Source organism: Erinaceus europaeus, chromosome 10 (assembly GCF_950295315.1).
Source record: "Erinaceus europaeus chromosome 10, mEriEur2.1, whole genome shotgun sequence".
Lineage (NCBI taxonomy): Eukaryota > Metazoa > Chordata > Mammalia > Eulipotyphla > Erinaceidae > Erinaceus > Erinaceus europaeus.
The window spans coordinates 25,367,018-25,387,161 of record NC_080171.1 but is presented as its reverse complement, the minus strand read 5'-3'; the positions used below and the strand labels follow the sequence as shown (position 1 = coordinate 25,387,161).

Sequence of the window (20,144 nt, the reverse complement as noted above, 5' to 3'; positions counted from 1 at the left end):
ATTGCTTGATTGGGTGACATGGAGCCTGAATACTACCTTAATTGGCAAGGAAAGAAGAATGAATTTGGTTTCAGATGAGCTTATGTATGTATAGGCACAAAGTAGAAATAATATGGTTTTTGGTGACAGGGACTACCAGAGATAGAGAGTTCATGAAGTCAAGAAAAACACGTATATTTTATTAAAAAATTGACTACCTGTTTGGGATGTTTTTACTACATAGAAAAATTAAAATGATATAATTTAAAGGATGAAAATCTATATAAATATGCAGAGAGAGGGGACAGTCAATAAGGTGTGCATTGAAGGACAATAACATTGATAATTTCAGGTATGTTCTGTTCCACTTAGCCATTAAGTCTCTTGTAGTATTTTGTTTATAAAGTTCTTCTTATCTTACAGAGATCTGTATCTATCATCTTCCTTCTTGTTTTTATAATAATCTGATAATACGTTTTTTTTTTTTTATTTTTACTTACAAAATAGAAACACTGACAAGACCATAGGATAAGAGGGGTATAGTTCCCACCATCAGAACTCTGTATCCCATCCCCCTCCCCTGACAGCTTTCCTATTTTTTAACCCTCTGGGAGTATGGACCCAGGGTCATTATGGGGTGCAGAAGGTGGAAGGTCTGGCTTCTGTAATTGCTTCCCCGCTGAACGTAGGTGGTGACAGATCGATCCATACTCCCAGCCTGTCTCTCTCTTTCCCTAGTGGGGTGGGGCTTTGGGGAATTGGGGCTCCAGGACCCATTGGTGGGGTTGTCTGCCCAGAGAAGTCCAGCTGGCATCATAGTAGCATCTGGAACCTGGTGGCTGAAAAAAAGTAAACATATAAAGCCAAATAAATTGTTGACTAGTCATAGGTAATGCATTTTTTAAGAGATTTTATTATTTATTAATAAGAAAGATAGGAGAGAGAAAGAACCAGATATCACTCTGGTACATGTGCTGCCGGGGATTGAACTCAGGACCTCATGCTTGAGAGTCTAGTGCTTTAGTCACTGCGCCATCTCCCGGACCACGATAATGCATTTTTAAATCAAGTAGTGCCAGCTATTTTTTAGATAATGGAAAGCTATGGTAAACCACAATTGTCAGTTTCCTTATAGGTATTCAGAGTTAAAAATGTTTTAACGTTTATTGATATCTGCCTTATTGCCCCTATAAAATATTACTAACACTTTTGTATGATCCTTCCTGCAAAAGAAATCAAAGTGGATAGATAGGATCTTGGTGCTTTGGAGGGTCAAGGGGTAGGTAGCATAATTGTTGTGTGTCTCTCATGCCTGAGACTCCAAAGTCTCAGGTTTAATCCCCTGCACCACCATAAACCATAAAGCTGAGCAGTGCTTTGGTTAAAAAAAAAAAAAAAAAAAAGTCAAGGTACTGACAGGGAACTGTAAACAGAAAAAAAACATTGCTCTCTTTATTTTAGGAAGAATTGGAAATAATTACATCTCCTAACGTATAACAGAGCTAAGGCAGAAGTGTTAGACAGGCTTTCTTTCATGGCTTAGGTATAAGAAATAAGGATATGTTTTCTTTGGATCTGACCTCTTTGGATTTGGTCTCTTTAGCTCTTGTTTGAGAAGTAGTTTTGTTGTTTTAAGATTTTATTAGTTCATGAAGAATGATAGGTAGAGAGAAAGAAAGAACCAGTATCACTTTGGTACATGTGCTACCAGGGTTGAACTCAGGACTTCCTACTAGAGCTCATTGCTTTATCCACTGGGCCATCTTCTGGGCCACTTTTTTCTTTAAAAAAAAAAAAAAAAAAAAGCTCCATAGTGATTCTGTGACACAGATCCATTTACTGTGTTGATAAAATAACTTTGTAAGATTCTTTATTATAAGAAAATGCTAAAATGTCCCCTTTTCTTGATTGAGGAAATTTGTCATTTTCAGTTGAGTCTCTTGGGTTGTTCAATGTGTTTCCTAGTTAAACATTTGTCTTAAGTTTTGTTCTTTTGTTATACTATGAAACTTCAAAAGTTCATTTCGCTTCTAGAGGAAAGCTTATTGCCTGATTATTGAGGTGGGCTTATGCTTCCATGATGATTCAGTAGTCCTCTGGCCCCTAGCATTGATATAATTAAGTGTAACAGTGACTGGGCAAAATTGAAAGCTGAGCGCTGCTTGTTCCATGGTTACTTGGTTGTTCCATGGTTACATGGGTGGCATTTACTGTCAGATTAAATTTCTTACTAGTTGGGGTACAGATGAATGTATACCTCAGGTAATCTAGGTATTGATGGAAAATGGCAGCTATTTTCAAATATTCTATTTCTAATAATTTAATAATAAATATCCTAATAATTTTCCTGCGTGTATAGATACAAGTAAATGGTTAACATGATTAAAATAGCTAAAACATTTTTACTATTGTAACACCAACTGACTAGTATCTCAGGCTGTCAGTATTTTACCATTATTATCTTAAGACAGTTTTATAAAGATGTATTTACTTATTTGGGGGCAGCGCCAGAGCATCAAACAGTGGGGGTCAAACTCAGGACTTCATGGTTGAGAGTCTGACACTTTTATCTACTCCGTCACCTCCTGTTTGTCACATTTTAGGTGGTTTGTAATAAATTGGAGACAATGTTTTTTTCCCTGAATATTTTATTGCTTTGCCGATGTGCCTTCTTTTCCCTCTTTCAAATAGAAAAGTGTATTTGAACTGGCAAAATAGCTCACTTGAATAGTGTGAAATAGCTTTTTTGCCATGTGTGCAGTCCAATTTGAACTGGTCCCCACTGCATTGAAGAAAGCTCCAGTGCTGTGGTTGGTCTGTCCCTCTCTCCCTCTATCTTAATTTAAAAAAATAAGTGTATTCTTTTAAAAACTATTTTATTTATTTATTGGATAGAGGCAGAAATTGAGAGGGAACAGGGAGACGGAGGGAGGGGGGAGAGGGAGAGAGAGAGATACTGCAGCACTATCTCACCACTCATGAATCTTTCCCTTTGCAGGTAGGGACGAAGAGCTTGAACCCAGATCCTTCCACATTTGTAACGTGCACTCAACCAGATGTGCCACCACCCAGCCCCCCCCCCCAAAAGTGTATATAGCAAATATCTTGAAATCATCTACACTCACTTTAGCCTAGAATGACCAACTCTTTCAATTTGTCCAGAACAGGGTCATTCCCCAGAAGGATTTTTTTGTTTGTTTGTTTTGTTTTAAACTTCTTTAACTTGATTAGTTATCTGAAGTAAAACTGAATTTTGAAACTATTTCCAGTGTACTAGTAACTGCTTTAAAAGAGAAACTTTCTTTTGCTTTACATTCTGCCCTGATGATTTGTCTCTAAATAGAATCATTTAAAAAATACTGTATGGGGAGGGGACAAAAAAAAAAAGTACTGTATCCTCACTTAAGAGAAAGGAAGTATTTGAACTCATGTCTTGATTTTTTTACAGGTATGTTAAGCCGATGGGATGATAGTCAGAGATTTTTGTCTGACCATCCATACCTTGTATGTGAAGAAACTGCTAAATATCTTTTATTATGGTGTTTTCATCTGGAAGCTGAACAGGTATGTGTGAATCTTGATCTTATGGGATCCCTAGTGGGATTCTGCTTTACTTTTTTGTTAGGATTTTCACGTCACTTACATGCATTTATTCATTTGTCTGCTTATTTCTTTCTTTCTGAGACTTTATGCTTCAATGAGTTCATTACCCATGGGGATTTCTTTTTCTCCTATTTATTTATTTATTCCTTTATTACCACCAGGGTTATTACACTATGAATCCATTGCTCCTGGTGGCCATTTCCACTCCCCTTTTCCTTTTTTATTTTTTATCATTTTAATTTATTTATTATTGGGTAGAGGCAGAGAGCAATTTGAGAGGAAGGAGAAGATAGACACCTGCAGCACTGTTTCACTTGTGAAACTTTCCCACTGTAGGTGTGGACTAGGGGCTTGAGCCTGCATCCTTGCACACTGTAATGTGTGCCTCTAACCAGGTGTGGCACTGCCTAGTGCCCCCCCCCTTTTCCTTTTTTTTTATTTGATAGGACAGAGAGGCTGCGAGGAGAAGAGAGAGAGAGACCTGCAGCACTTGCTTCACCCTTTGTGAAGCTTCCTCTTATGCAGGTGGTGAGCAGGAACTTGAACCCCGGCCCTTGTGCATGGTAACGTACACTTAACCAGGTATACCATCCCCCCTCTCTTTCCCCCTCTTAATTATAGATAGAAACAGAGAGAGATAAAGGAAGCGCACCACAGCACTGCTCCATCGCTTATGAAGCTCCTTCCTTGTATGCGGTGTTTCCATGTGATGGGCTGGCACTCAAACCTGGGTCCTAGCGTAGGGTAATGGGTACATTGTACCGAGTGAGATCTGTCTTGGCCCCTACATCATTTACTCTAAATGAAGACAAGGACCTTGTTTACATTCTAAATAGTAACCACAACATTAAATAGATTACTTATGGAATTTCTTCTAACTTTGATCTGTTTGTTTCAGAAAGGGGCTCTAATGGAACAAATAGCACATCAAGCTGTTGTAATGCAATTTATTATGGAAATGGCCAAAAACTGTAATGTGGATCCAAGAGGGTGTTTTCGTTTATTTTTCCAGAAAGCCAAAGTAAGTAACAATTTGGTACTATTAGACATGAACGTTAAACTTTAGCTGCTTATCTTAGGATAACACAGGCCAGAGTTTATGTTGGAAAGAAAAACTATATTCCTGACATCATGCTAACTAAAATGTAAGGGGAGTGTGTAAGAGACTGTTTTACAGCACAATGCAACAAATTGAAATCTGTTTGTTTTTACCAGGCCACTGCTCAGCTCTGGTTTATAGTGTTGCTGGGGATTAAATTTAGGACCTTTGGTGCCTGAGGCCTGAAAGTTTTTTTTTTTTTTTTAACCAGAGCACTGCTCAACTCTGGTTTATGGTGGTGCAAGGGATTGAACCTGGGGCTTTGGAGCCTCAGGCATGAAAGTCTCTTTGCATAACCATTATGCTATCTAACCCTGCCCTGCATGAAAGTCTTTTTTTCATAACCACTATGCTATCTCCCCAACCTGAGATCCATTCAAATGAACATTTTATCACCAGGAAAATTAGAGTGTCCTATCACTTAGTGGTGTAGCGGTACAAAACACAGATGTTTCAGATGCTGAGGATACAATGTTGGCTGATACAGTCTCCTTCATGTTTGGAACTCATAGTTTAATAAAGATCAAACTTGAATAAAAAAAAAAAAAAGAAAGAAACCTAAAAGTTCAGCACTTAGGGCAGTGGTATTTGGAAAATTCTGTGGTGCAGGGAATATTATACAGCCATTAAAATTCTTTGTGTAAATTATTAATGACCCGGGAAAATTTTTTCCTATGAAGTTAAAAAAAAAAAAAGTGAGATGGGCACCAGGTGGTGGTATTCTCAGTAGAGTGCATATGTTACCATGCTCAAGGACCCCAGACCCCAGATCCACCTGCAGGGGAAAGATTCACAAGTGGTGGAGTAGAACTGCAAGTGTCTGTCTTCTCTGTCCCTCTTTATAAAAGCAAAGCGGGAGTGGGGGGAGGAAGAAAGAAAAGTTGGCCACCAGGAGTGCTGGAGTCACATGTTGGCACTGAGCCCCCGTGATAACTGGTGATCAAAAAATGACTCAGCAAACCAAGTACACACCTTATGCATGAGGCCCTGTGGTCAGTTCCTGGTCACACAGCACCAAGTGAATTCCATGGATGGTAGGGGCTGTGCTTTGGTATCTCCCTTTATTTCTCTATAGCTGTAGATAATTGTTATTTGGGGGGAGATCATTTCTGTTCCCTGTTACTCCATGGCCTTGCCTCCCTGAAGTCTCTCCTTTTATTTTTCTAAAAAAACATAGAGTAGAACCAACAAGATAGTGTAACTGTGCTCAGCCCAGGTTAATGCTTGTAAGCATTCATTCTTTCTTGTAGTTGTAACTTAAGTGTCTGGTAAATAAGTAATCTATTTTGGCTTTTACAATAATACCATTACAAAGTGTTCCATTTTGAAATGCCTAGTAACAATGCATGTTTTGGAAACTTGGCAATGGTTTTCCTTAAACAAAAGGATTTGCTTATGCACATCACCAATGCAAATATCTCAAAGCCTTGTTTACAATTCTTTGTGTTTGGAGGTGGGTAGCTGTGGAAAAAGGCATTGTATAACTTTCAAGTGTTCCTAGTTAAATCCTTGTAAACTGGAGAAACAATAACTTCAGAATCTTTTTTTAAATTTAATTTTATTATTATTTTCTTGCCTCCAGAGTTATGGCTGGAGCATGGTGGGTGCCTGCACTACAAATCTATTGCTCCTGCGACCTTTTTTTTTTTTTTGGATAGGACAGAAATTGAGAGGGTAGAGAAAAACACCTGCAGATCTGCTTCACCACTTGTGAAGCAGCCCCCCTGTAGGTAGGGAGTCATGGGCTCGAACCGGGATCCTTGTGCGGGTCCTTGAACTTAACTCTGTGCATCAATGTCCGGCCCCCACCTCAGAATATCTTTTAACTGAATTCTATACTGAACCACACATGATATGATCATAACAAAAAAAAAAAAAGTGAAAAAAGGTCACAGAAGGGTGTGTCCATTCTTATTTTAAAATATATTTTTATTTTGTATAGCATATTTTTATGAAGTTCAGTGGTGATAGTACTAAACAATATGTTGTCGTAAAATATATCTCTGGGATGTTTTTCATCTTGGGGAGAATTCTGCTTTGTCATGCATGTGCTCCTTGTCCAAGCCCTCATTGTCCTGGGGAAAGCTTCGTTGCTTTGGTGTCTTTCCCTGTCTCCCTCTGTCTTTGACTCTGTCTGAAAAAGTGGTAGTAGAGTGGTTAAACCCAGTGACCACAACAGCACAAAATAGATCTCTACTAGAAGTGTAGAACTGAAGGGAATGGGGTAATTAAAAAATTAAAACAAAAGTTCCTCTCTTCATCCCCTTCTCTCCATGTCCTTTGTTTTGGTGCAATATATGTGTTATATTTTCACTACTAAGTTAGACGAAACTATACCAGAAGCTTGACTTTTGACTGTAATTGTATTTGTTTTATTCATATATATTAGTAGAGACAGAAATTGCGAGAGGGAGAGGGAGAAAGAGGGCAAGACACCTGCAGCCCTTGCACCCCTGCAGGTAGGGACCTTGAACCTGGGTCCTTGAGCACTAAACACAAGTGTGCCACCACTGGGCTCCTTATTTTTCTGTCTGAATCAGAGTGCTGCTCAGCTCTCGCTTACAGTAGTGCTGGGAGATGGTGCAGTAGAGAAAGGATTCAGCACTTGAGCTTGGGGTCCCGAGTCCAGTCCCTGATACCAGTTGTGCCAGGGTGATGTTCTGGTTCTTTCTCTCTCCCTCTCATAAATAAGTAAATAAATAATCTGTAGAAACAAAACAAGGACTTTGCTCCACAAACTCGTGGTGAGCGGCACTGGTGACACGGAGTAAGCCGCCCCACATGCTCTTATTCTCCCCGTGTTTGAAACGTTACGGTTTCTCAGAACCGGGGGCCAACCCCTGAACTTTCCTTGGGTTTCGGTCTTCCGTGTCTCTACCTCAGCAGGCTTTTTAAAGGTTTTATCTGGATTATCCTGGTGGCTTAATCACTCACAGTTCTGAACACGCAGACGATGTGGCCGTCCTCCAGTGAATGCACTTCCATGTTCACTTTTGCTAAACCACCGTGTGGATAAGAAGAAAATTTAAAAATCTGGGCAGAGGATAGATACCATAATGGTTATGCAAACAGACTCTCATACCTGAGACTCCAACATCCCAGGTTCAATTCCCCATACCACCATAAACCAGAACTGACCAGTGTTCTGGTAAAAAGAAAGAAAAAGGAAAAACAAAACAAAACAAAAAAATGGTGCCAAGGCTTGAGTCTGGAACCTTTGTAACCCAGGATTGACAGGCTTCTGCATAGCCACTTTTCTGTCTCCTTGGCTCTACTGGCATAACCTGCCTTTACCTTTCTCTGTCCTATTTGTATTAATTTTTTAAAATATGTTAAAATTCATTTAAAGCTTTCATTATAACACGAAGTTTAGCATCCTGTATGTCCACATAAGTACTATTGGCTGTAAAAAGAACTAAGGAAATATTCCTAAACTGATAAAATGGTAGGATGTCACATAGAAGAACATTGTCTGCATTTTTATAGTTATTGATGCTAATAGCTAATCAGTAGGTTTTAATCTGGTTATACAATTTAAACTCATTAAAGAAAAATGGCATTTCAGATAAACGTATCCAGTGAGAGTCAAGAATGAAGCCCCAGCAAAATCTTTTCCCACCACTTAAACTTAGTCTGTGTTCTGTTAGTGTAGGATTTGTGCTGTATCATTATTTATCTGCAAAGGGAATATAAGTGGAAGCTCCTGCTAATTGGGTCTTTGGTATCAAGGCTTTTGCTTATTACCCATCATTGGAAGGAATTCCCACTTCCTTAACACAACCCATTGTACTTTTTCTTTCTTCCCATGATTAATAATAAATGGTACACGCTTAACTAGAACACTGAGGTATTTCCATAGTGAAATACCTTTGTATTACCAAAGTGAATATCATACTGAAATACCTTTTGTTTCCCATGGCTTTTACAGTTCGAGGATGTAGGGCCAGAAAAGGAAATAAATAATAGAACTTTATCATTAATTGCCTGAGAATTGAAAAAGATTTTTATATAGAATACTTTTTTGGCTACAATCTTGAGAAGAAAGAACAGAACTGAAGGGATCACACTCCCAGATCTCAAATTGTATTATAGGGCCATTGTAATCAAAACATCTTGGTACTGGGACATAAATAGACACACTAACCAGTGGAATAGAATTGAGAACCCAGAAGTGTAATACGCTTCCATACCTGTGGACATCTAATCTTTGACAAAGGTGCCCAGACTACTGAATGGGGAAAGGCGAGTCTTTTCATCTTTAGTGATACGAATCCAATTACAAAAATAAAACAGTGGGACTACATTAAATTAAAAAGCTTCTGCACAGCAAACACAGACCCTTTAAAGAATGGGGAGAGATCTTTACATGCCATACATCAGAAAAGAGGCTAATAACCAAAATATATAAAGAGCTCAACAAATTCAGCAACAAGAAAACAAATGACCCCATCCAAAAACGGGGAGAGGATATGAACAGATAAGAAATCAAAAAGTTCAACATCAAAAAATGCTCCAAACCATTGTCAGAGATACACAAAGACAACAGTGAGATACCTCCAGGAGCAGTGGATTTGTAGTGTAGGCACTGAGTCCCAGTGATAACCCTGGAGGCAAATACATATATTCCTCCCCCTTGGCTGTTGCCTGGTAATGGGGAGGATTAAATGAATGGGATTGGTTAAGTAAGCATTATTTTGGATCCTATCAGCAATCTTGAGAAGTCCAGAGAGACCAGAGCCTTAGGCATGAGAGTCTTTGCATAGCCATTAGGCTGTCTGCCCTCACTGCATGGGTTGTGTAGATAGATCCATAGTATTTCTATAAAACAGGCCATTTTCTCACAGGGATTTGGGTGGTTTCTGCACTTAGACTGTTTAACTTGTTTGTACCTCCTCCACCTCAGGCCTTATTTATATTTGCTTATTAGAACTTACTGTGTGGTGTGGTAGCGTTAAAAAACTGTGTGTGTTTTCAGGCAGAGGAAGAAGGTTATTTTGAAGCATTCAAAAATGAACTTGAAGCTTTCAAGACAAGAGTCAGACTTTATTCTCAATCACCAAGTTTTCAACCTATGACAGTTCAGAATCATGTTCCCCATTCTGGAGTTGGATCTATAGGTTTACTAGAATCATTACCACAGGTAAGTTGTAAAAATAAATACTTTCTAAGTTTATCAATATAGTTTGTTCTTTGATTATTTCTGTTTTTAAATTTTTTAATATTTTCCCTTTTGTTGTCCTTGCTTTTTATTGTTATAGTTAATGCCATTGTTACTGATGTCATCGTTGTTAGGACAGAGAGGGGGGAGAAAGATAGACACTCAGAACTGCTTCACAGCCTGTGAAGCGACTTCCCTGCAAGTGGGGAGCCGGGGGCTTGAACCAGGGGCTCGACCTGGGATTCTTACTCTGGTCCTTGCACTTCGCGCCACATGCACTTAACCGCTGCGCTACCGCCGGACTCCCCTTTGATTATTTCTTATGTGTGAGTATGTGGTCACTTTATTCTTGCTGTAGGAGATAACTTTAAGTTTTTCATATTGTGTGTTGGCACTGAATATTTTCTCTTTTAGAGAGACAGCAAATTCCAGAGACAGAGAAATTGAGAGAGGGAGAGGAGAGAGAGACTGACGGACCTGCAGCCCTGCTTCACCACTTACGAAGCTTCCCCTGCAGGTGGGGCCGGGGCCTTGAGCCTGCTCCTTGTGCACAGAAACGTGTGCGCCATCATTCAGACCCCTAAATTCTACTCTTAAATTCAGCAAGATGAATCATACCTTAGCTGATACTGCTGCTAGTTTTTTTGTGTTTTTTTTTTTTTTTTTTGGTGTGTGTGTGTTTTTGTTTGTTTGTATTTTACCAGAGCACTGCTCAATTCTGGCTTATAAGGTGTGGGGTTGGGGGGGAGGATTGAAACTGAGACCCCAGAGCCTTGGATATGAGAGTCTTTTTACATAACCTTTATGTTATCTTCCACCTTAGCATTCCTTTTTTTCTTTTTTTTTAAAAAAATATTTTATTTATGAGAAAGATAGGAGAGAGAGAGAACCAGACATCACTCTGGCACATGTGCTGCTGGGGATCGAACTTGGGACTTCATGCTTGAGAGTCCAAAGCTTTACCACTGTACCACCTCCCGGACCACTCCTTCTTAGCATTCTTAATTCAACACGCTGGTTAGAGTTTTGGGTTAGTTGATCATCATTCACGAGCTTTTTACAGTGGCTCTTGCAGAATATCTCATTTTGAATAGAGATATACTGTTGACTAGGGTAGCCGTCTGGGAGGTAGCACTGTGGATAAAGTGCAAGACTCTCAAATATGAGGTCTTGAGTTCAGTACCCAGCATTGCATGCACCAGTGTGATGCTCTGGTTCTCTCTCCCTCTCTCTTTTCTCATAACTTTTTTTTTTTTTTGCCTCCTGTGTTATCATTGGATTTTGATGCCTGCACTACTAATCCATTGCTCCTAGCAGCCTCTCCCCCCACCCCCGTCTTTCAGAGAAAATTGAGAGGGTAAGAGAGAGAAAGACACACCTGCAGACATGCTAGGAGCTTGAACCGGAATCCTGGCACGGCTCTTTGCACTCAGTACTATTTGTGTTCAACCCGGTGTGCCACTGCCTGACCCCCTTGTTCTCATAATTCTGTTACCCTTATTAGATAAAGCCTGAAATTGAGAGGGAAGAGGAGATAGAGAGACACCGACAGCCCTGCTTTATCACTGGCAAAGCTTACCCCCACCCCCCACCCCGCAAATGGGGACCGGGGGCTCAAACCGTGGTCCTTGCGCATTATAACATGTTGCTCCACAAGGTACGCCGCTGCCTGGTCCCTGCTCATAATTCTTTTTCTTTGTTTTGAATTTATTTATTTTTACCAGAGCACTACTCAGCTCTGTCTTAATGGTGGTGCGGGGGCTTGAACCTGGGACTTTGGAGCCTCAGGCACAAGAGTCTCTTTGTATAACCATTTGCTATCTCCCCCTGCGCCCCTTTCATAATTCTGTAAAGAAAATTAATCGATTAGGATAATTAATTTTAAAGCCCCCACCTGCAGGGGGATAACTTCACTAGTGGTGAAGCAGTGCTGAAAGTCTCTGTTCCCCCATCTCAGTTTCTCTCTCTCTCTCTTTGTCTTTGTTTTACCAGAGCACTGTTCAGCGGGGGATTGAACCTGGGATGTTGGAACCTCAGGCATGAGAGTCTGTTTGCATAACCACTATGCTGTCTACTCTCTGCCCTCAATTTCTCTAATTTGATTTTTTTTTTTTTTTTTAAGCCAGAGCACTGCTCAGTTCTGATATATGGTGGTGCAGGGGGATTGAACTAGGGACTTTGGAGCTTTAGGCATGACAGTGTCTTTGCATAACCAATATGTTGTCTACCCCTGCCCTATCCAAAATAAATTAAAATTTTCTTCAAAGCATATATCCAAGTGATTATCAGGGTGATGTAGGGAGTGAATTCAGTATTGTCTTGTGGGTGTGGGTGTGGGTTTGGGCAGGGAGAGACACCACACCTCCCCTCAGTTCCCTGACACTCTCATGGAAAGCTGGGGATTGAACCTGGGCCTCAAGCACTGAAGAATATATGTAGTGAGCTAGGGAAATAGCATATGGTTCTGCAAAAGAGTTTCATGCCTGAGGCTCTGAGGTTCCAGGTATAGTACTCTGGTAAAAGAAAAAAAATAATAATAATAGTAATAAAAAAGAATCTATAGGAAAATGAAGCTAGGGCAACTGGTTTGGACTGATACTTTTTATGTTTTTTTTTTTAACGACTATTTAAAAATACATGATTCAGCTGAAAGTTATCAATTGCTTCTCTTTTTTATCTTTATTTATTGATTGGATAGAGACAGAAATCGAGAGGGAAGGGAGGGATAGAGAAGGTGAGAGACAGAGAGACACCTGTAGCACTGCTTCACCACTTGTGAAGCTTTCCCCCTGCACGTGGGAACTGGGGGCTCGAACCCAGGTCCTTGCACATTGTAACATGTGTGCTCAACCAGGTGCACCACCACCCAGCCCCCAGTTGCTTCTCTTAAACTGCTGCTTTGGTCTATGTTACCAGGATGGCAAAATCATAGAGATGGTATATCAGGTTATTTAAAAATCTTAACTTATGGGAGTTGGGTGGTAGTGCAGCGGGTTAAGCGCACGTGGCGCAAAGTGCAAGGACGAGTGTAAGAATCCCAGTTTGAGCCCCCCAGCTCCCCACCTGCAGGGGAGTTGCTTCACAGCTAGTGAAGCAGGTCTGCAGGTGTCTATCTTTCTCTCCCCCTTTCTTCCCTTCCTCTCTCCATTTCTCTCTGTCCTGACAATGATGACATCAATAACAACAACAATAACTACAACAACAAAACAAGGGCAACAAATGGGAAAATAAAATTTTTTAAAAATATATCACTTTATGAGATTTAAAATTAAATATATAGAAGATTCCTCTTCATGTTTTTTTTCTTTTTTTCTTTTTCATGTGAGAGAGACACCAGAGTCCTGCTCAGCTCTGCTTATGGTGGTACTGGGGATTGAACCTGGGACCTTAGATCCTCAGGCATCTGAGTCTTTTGCAGAACCATTATACTGTGTCCCCAGTGTCCCCCTCCTCCACTAGATGGTCTTTTAATTGAGATTTCTCTCTCTCTTATGTTGGCATCAGTGAAACTAAACTGGCTAACCTTACAGTCCTGTGGTCTGGAAATGGGAAGTGACTGGGCTCTAGTAAAATGCTTTGATAGGCCCATGGGCAGCAATTTTCTAATGATAATGTGTAATCAAGCATGAGATCCTGAGCTCAACCTCTAGCACTACAGGTGCCAGAATAATGCTCGTGCCACTCCTACCCCCATCCTAGTCTGGCTCATGAAACTAATCTTTCCCCTCATAAAGACCTTTTTCTAACATTTTGACTTTTAGAATAAAGTACAGGGCTGGAGAGATAACCCACAGTAGGGTATGTGTGTGGTGTGTTATTTGTGTGTGTGTGTGTGTGTGTATGTATATATATATATATATTTTTCTTTTTTGTTGCCCTTGTTTTTTATTGTTGTGTTATTGCTGTTGTTATTGATGTTGTTGTTAGGACAGAGAAATGGAGAGAGGAGGGGAAGACAGGGGGAGAGAAAGATAGACACCTGCAGACCTGCTTCACCACCTGTGAAGCAACTCTCCTGCAGGTGGGGAGCCGGGGGCTCAAACTGAGATCCTTAGTCCGGTCCTTGCGCTTTGTGCCACATGCATTTAACCCGCCGCGCTACCGGTAGCCTGACTCCCGGGTATGTGTTTTGTCATGCTCACTATTCAGGTTCAAGCCTTGGTACTACATGGAGAGTGCTCTAGCATTCTGATCTCTCTCTCTCTCTCTCTCTTCCCCCCACCCCCCATCAGAATGATAGGTCAGTCAGGAGTGGTGAAATCATGCATTTTTAAGACCCTGGCTTCACAGGGAAAAAAGGGGAAAGAGGTAGAAAGGCTGTACTTAAGAGAGTATTTTGAATCCTGCCTCTTCCCTTATAGAATGAAGAAGCTTAAAAGATCTTGTCTTCTGTTGAAACTTTTTCCTACGTTGTTGTTTATTAAGTAAAATGAAACTAGGGAAAATAAATATTTTTTAAAAATTTTAAAAAAGAGGGAGTTGGGCTGTAGCACAGTGGGTTAAGCGCATGGGGCGCAAAGCGCAAAGACCGGCATAAGGATCCCGGTTCGAGCCCTGGCTCCCCACCTGAACGGGAGTAGTTTCACAATAGGTGAAGCAGGTCTGCAGGTGTCTATCTTTCTCTCCCCCTCTCTGTCTTCCTCTCCTCTCTCCATTTCTCTCTGTCCTATCCAACAACGATGACAACAATAATAACTACAACAATAAAACAACAAGGACAACAAAAGGGAATAAATAAATATATTTTTAAAAAAATTTTAAAAAAGAAAGGGAAGAGACCACAACATCAAAGCTTCCTTTGATGTGGTGGGGGCTGGGATCAACCCTAGGCAAAACAGTAGTTTTATTTTTATATTTTATTATTACTATTTTTACCAGAGCACTGACCAGCTCTGGCTTATGGTGGTTTGGGGGATTGAACCTGGGACTTTGGAGTCTCAGGCCTGAGAGTCTCTTTGCATAACTACTGTGCTATCTACTCCCACCCATTTTTACATTTATTAAATAAGACATTTTTGTACCTGGTATTAGAAATGAACAAAAAAGAAAAAACATGGGGGCTGGGCAGTGACCCACCCAGTTGAGTCCACACATTGCCATGCACACGGACCTGGATGTGAGCGACCTTTCCCCACCTGCGCTTAATGAGCAGTGAAGCAGGTCTGCAGGTGTCTTATCTTCTTGTCCCTCTCTAACTTCTGATCCCCTCTTAATTTGTCTCTGTCCTATGAAATAAAATAGAATGGGAGGGGGGGTAAGGGGCCGGGTGGCGCCACACCTGAATAATTGCACTCATTTCAGTGCACAAAAACCAAAGTTCAAGCCCCTGGGCCCTACCTGCAGGGGGAAAACTTCACATGGGAAGAAACAGGGCTGCAGGTATCACTCTGTCTCTTTCCCTGTCTCTCCTCCCCTCTCAATCTTTCTCTGTCTCTATACAATAATAAATATTAAAAAAAAAAAAAAAAAAGAAAGAAAAAAATGGCCATTGGGAGCTTGAATTCATAGTACTGGGAAAAACTAGTTAAAAGAAGAACATCCTATAGCTAGCTAGCTCAGTGGTAGAATACATGATTTGTGCATGAGGTTCTGGGCTTGACCATGAGCATCTATGCATTACATAAGTAAATAACAAATCCTATATTCAACTGTTCTTTTATCCTGAATTTTTGTAACATAAGTCTAAATACCTCACAAATGCTTTTTTCCCTTAACTTTGTTTCAGCATCAGGGAAAGCACAATCGCTATAATTAACTGTACCCTCGAAGGTGGTGCAGTGTAGATAAAGCATCAGGGACTCTCAAGAATTAAGATCCCAAGTTCAGTTCTGACATCGCATGTGGCAGGGTGATGCTCTGGTTCTTTTTCTCTCCCACTTCTTTTATTTATAAAGTTTTAAAAAAAGTAAATGATCATAACTAGAAACCTAACAGCTACATGGAAGATGTAGCCTTGTCAGATTCAGCAGTAACAGTTTCGATAAAAATGAGGAAAAGCTTATTACTTTCTTTGTTTTTAATGAGATCGTGTGCAGTGAGTGTCTTTATCACATCTCGTTGGACTTAGCAATAGTTTCCCCCCACCTTTGGTTTTAACTCAAGTCTGACTTCAAAACCCATCCTCCCTCCTACTCAGTGTCGCTGCAGAGAATAAACGAATGTCAAGCTGAATATATACTTGCATTTCCTGCCATGAAATCGGTTACTGTACATTGTTTCTTCTCTATCCTTTTTTCTTTTTCTTTCCAGAATCCAGATTTCCTTCAGTATTCTATCAATATGGCTTTCTGCAGTTTAAACTCAGTTGTACATAAAGAAGATGATGAACCTAAAATGATGGACACTGTATAATTTGGTTAAGACTGCTGGGGCCAAGTGCTATTTTGTTACAAGAAAGGAAGAACTTGGCTATTTTCTCGACACTTTTATGGGTGCTGCACTTTATTTTTGTTCGGTTTTTGAAGGGAGGGAAAAGAGTACTGAAACGTTTTTCTAATTTTTTTTAATGTGCTGCTAGGTTTTTTTGTTTTGTTTCTTTTTGAAGAGGAGTGATACTGGACTTTTTTTTTTTAGCTACTAAATTTGCCTTTAATCTTATTGTTCTCAGTTTGGAATCAAAGTATGAAAATCTGCACAAATGCAATGTTTACAAGAACTGGCTGATTTTAGGAGGCATCTGCTACAGTCCCTTTTTACATGGATATGTACATGTTCTACTCGACAAAAATGATTAAAGAGAAAAATGTACTTGTAGCTTACTGCAAATTTAGCTGTCAAATCTGGTGTTTCATCATATTAAAAGCAATAAATCAGTAGTTGATCTACTTTACTACATAAGCTGGGTGGTACAAATTAAATCAAAAAATTTCCCCTTAAAATAGTACGTTTGTATTTTTGACACTATCAGTTAAGTCCTTGACTAGATAACAAATTTAATGGGCACTGTATTCTTTAGAAATTGACATTTTAACATCAACGTTTATAGGGTTCCAAAATGGGAAAGTAAATAGAAAGAAAACATAAACAGGATCAACTTCTTCCAGTTTCATTCTTAAATTTCTTTGCTTACTATATTTTAGGATCTCAGGGAAAGTTCTAAAGGAAAACAAATGATTAAGAACAAAGAGGAAGAATCTGGTTTTTTTTTTTCAAATTCTGTTCATTTGTTTCACTGATCGTAGCTTAAAATTTTCTTATTTTGCCTCCAGGGTTATCGCTAGGGCTTGGTGCCTGCACTACAAATCCACTGCTCCTGGCGGCCATTTTTTCTATTTTTATTTTATTTATTTATTTTTTTGGATAGTTCAGAGAGAAGTTTTGAGAGGGGAGGGAAGATAGGAGGATAGAAAGACAGACACCTGCAGACCTGCTTCACTGCCTGTGAAGCGACCCCCCTGCAGGTGGGGAGCCGGGGGCTCCAACAGGGATCCTTGCGCGGGTCCTTGTGCTTCGTACTATGTGCACTTAAACCCAGTGCGCTACCGCCCGGCCCCCACTTAAAAATTTCTTAAAAGTGAGAAATCCTTGTAGAGAACTGCCTTGGGCTGCTGACTACTTCTAAGAATTTGGTGATTGTTCTCAGTGATGGCTTTTACTACATTTTACTACATTTTCTATTTCTCTTTTTTAGCTCAGTTATATAGAATGCTTCTCAACTTTACTACTTCCTATATAATTTACTTCAAATATACCAAGCTATTTGGTGATTCTCTTGGAATTGGATGCCATTGCCAGTTATACTATCCTTATTTGTGAAGATTAATCTTTTTCTGATTTGTAGGAACATGAACTTTTTTTACTTGTATTGGGTGTAGTCTTTGGCTCAGTCTCATGGCAAATATTTGGAAAATGGCTAATTGGAGTTGTCTCAACTTGAGAAAACAAATAATGCCAAGAGACCCATATGGTAATCAGGCCTGTGACATTGGCCTCATTTACATCCTTTTTTTTTAAAGTTAATTAAGATGATAAGGCATTTTAGTGCCCATAGAAGGGGACTGAATTTATTCAGTATTCTGTAAAGTCATGATCTTCCTGATTTTCATATTAACATTTTTTATATAAAATATATACTATTTAATAAAATATTTGACAACTTACTGAATATATGGTAATGTTCATCATCCTGATTTTTTTAATATCAATAATCAGATCATAAGACTTTTCTGTTCTGGAGAAACTTTTTTTTTTCTCCCTGTGAAACAGCATAGACTAAGGACTAAGCCTTAGTTCTTGGTTCATTTCACAAAACTCTTATTTGAACCATTACTGTTTTTCAGTTTCACTTTTCCCAGGATTTGACTGTGAACAACCAAATTGTTTTTGAATTTCATTTTTGTCTTCTTTAAAGTAGAGGTATTGTGGAGGTGGATAGCATAATGGTAATGCAAAGATACTCTAATGGCTGAGGCTCCAAAGTCCCAAGTTCAATCCCCCACACCCCACAAGCGCACGTGGCACAAAGCGTAAGGACCCACTTAAGGATCCGGGTTCAAGCCTCCGGCTCCCCACCTGCAGGGGAGTCGCTTCACAGGCGGTGAAGCAGGTCTGCAGGTGTCTGTCTTTGTCTTCCCCTCCTCTCTCCCATTTCTCTCTGTCCTATCCAACAACGAATGACATCAACAATAATAACCACAACAAGGCTTACAAGAACAAGGGCAACAAAAGGGGGAAAAAATGGCCTCCAGGAGCAGTGGATTCATGGTGCAGGCACTGAGCCCCAGCAATAACCCTGAAGGCAAAAAAAAAAAAAAAAAAGAGAATATTTCCCTTTATAAGTAAATAACACAGCTAATTTTATGCTATTTTACAACCCCCCCTTCCAAAAAAAAATATGTAACTTTCATTAGTTTTTTTTTTCCCATATTTCTCTATCCAGTTTTCAGTCATCAATGCCTCTACTTTATTTTACATTTTATTTTTTATTTTTTTATCAGAGCACTGCTCAGCTCTGGCTTATGGTGGTGCTAGGGACTGAATGTAGGATCTTTGGTGCCTTAGGATTGAAAATATATTTATTTACATAATGCTATTTTCCCAGTCCTAATTCATACTTGAGATAGACAGTTTTCACTGTACAGATTACACAGACTCACGGAAACTCCAGACAGATGAATAAAATATCAAATAGCTATCCCTCCATTTATTTCCTGCTAACTCTTTGTCAATTTATCAATGGTAGTGAAGACAGTACTAATTTGTCTTATAATATTTTATCATTTTATGAGAGACAGACCAGAACACTGTTCAGCTCTGGTTTATGGTGGTGCTGAGGAGTGAACCTGGGACCTTGAGCATGAAAATCTTTTGCATAACCACTATGCTATCTCCCCAGCCCAAGATAGTACTGGTTTAAAGTTACTCTCTAGGAAAGACTAATGGGTAACCTTATTTGATTGCTAGTAGACTCTGGAATTTTGGCAAATCATCATATAATCTATAATTTCTATTAAGGAAATTGCATCTCAAGACTAGTATTCTTACTTTTTTTTTTTTTTTTTGCCTCCAGGGTTATTCCTGGGGCTCGGTGCCTGCACTACGAATCCACTGCTCCTGGAGGCTATTTTTTCCCACTTTGTTGCCCTTGTTGTAGTTATTATTGTTGTCATAGCTGCTGTTGTTGGATAGGACAGATAGAAATGGAGACAAGAGGGGAAGACAGAGAGGGGGAGAGAAAGACACCTACAGACCTGCTTCACTGCTTGCAAAGCGACCGCCTGCAGGTGGGGAGCTGGGTGCTCGAACTGGGTTCCTTACACTGGCCCTTACGCTTTGTGCTGTATGCACTTAACCCGCTGCACTACTGCCCGACTCCCATATTTTTACATACATATATATAAACATACTGCCCACACATGAAATCTAGTTGGTAAAAGGATTTCCTTACAGGAAGAGCAGGGTGGTGGTGTACCTGGTTGAGCACACACATGACAATGTGCAAGGACGAGAGTTCAAGCCCCCAGTTTTCACCTGCAGAGGGGAACCTCAAGCAGTGAAGCAGTGCTGCAGGTGTATGTCTCCCTGCCTTCTCGCTTTCTACGTCTAGCCAAAATAATAATTTCCTCACAAAAAGCTGATGACTTTAAGCAAAAGTAATCCAGACATTAACCACTGAGAAGTTTCAGAGAAAACTACAGATGTAGTTTTCTCTGAACTGTAGTTTTCTCTGTACTGTTCTGAATGTCAGCCATGTCTTTCAGTTTTAAAATGTGGGACAAATGTGCATGCCTAGGCTGAGGTTAGGCTTTTCACTTTTGCCACTATATTGTGTGTTTATTATCATTAAAATCTTATGAAACTATTTCC

General features: G+C 39.8%; 1 protein-coding gene across 1 annotated transcript in view; it reads left to right on the top strand.

Moving 5' to 3' along the window:
- Window positions 1–16,654, top strand: part of CDC37L1 (cell division cycle 37 like 1, HSP90 cochaperone) — a 39,703-nt gene extending 23,049 nt beyond the window's left edge. Inside the window, exons 4-7 of the mRNA XM_007521416.2 lie at window positions 3,428–3,543; window positions 4,481–4,603; window positions 9,657–9,821; window positions 16,089–16,654. Coding sequence (XP_007521478.1) covers window positions 3,428–3,543; window positions 4,481–4,603; window positions 9,657–9,821; window positions 16,089–16,190 — 506 coding nt within the window. The 3' untranslated portion in view covers window positions 16,191–16,654. The remainder of the gene's footprint in view (window positions 1–3,427; window positions 3,544–4,480; window positions 4,604–9,656; window positions 9,822–16,088) is intronic.
- Window positions 16,655–20,144: the final 3,490 nt, after the last annotated feature.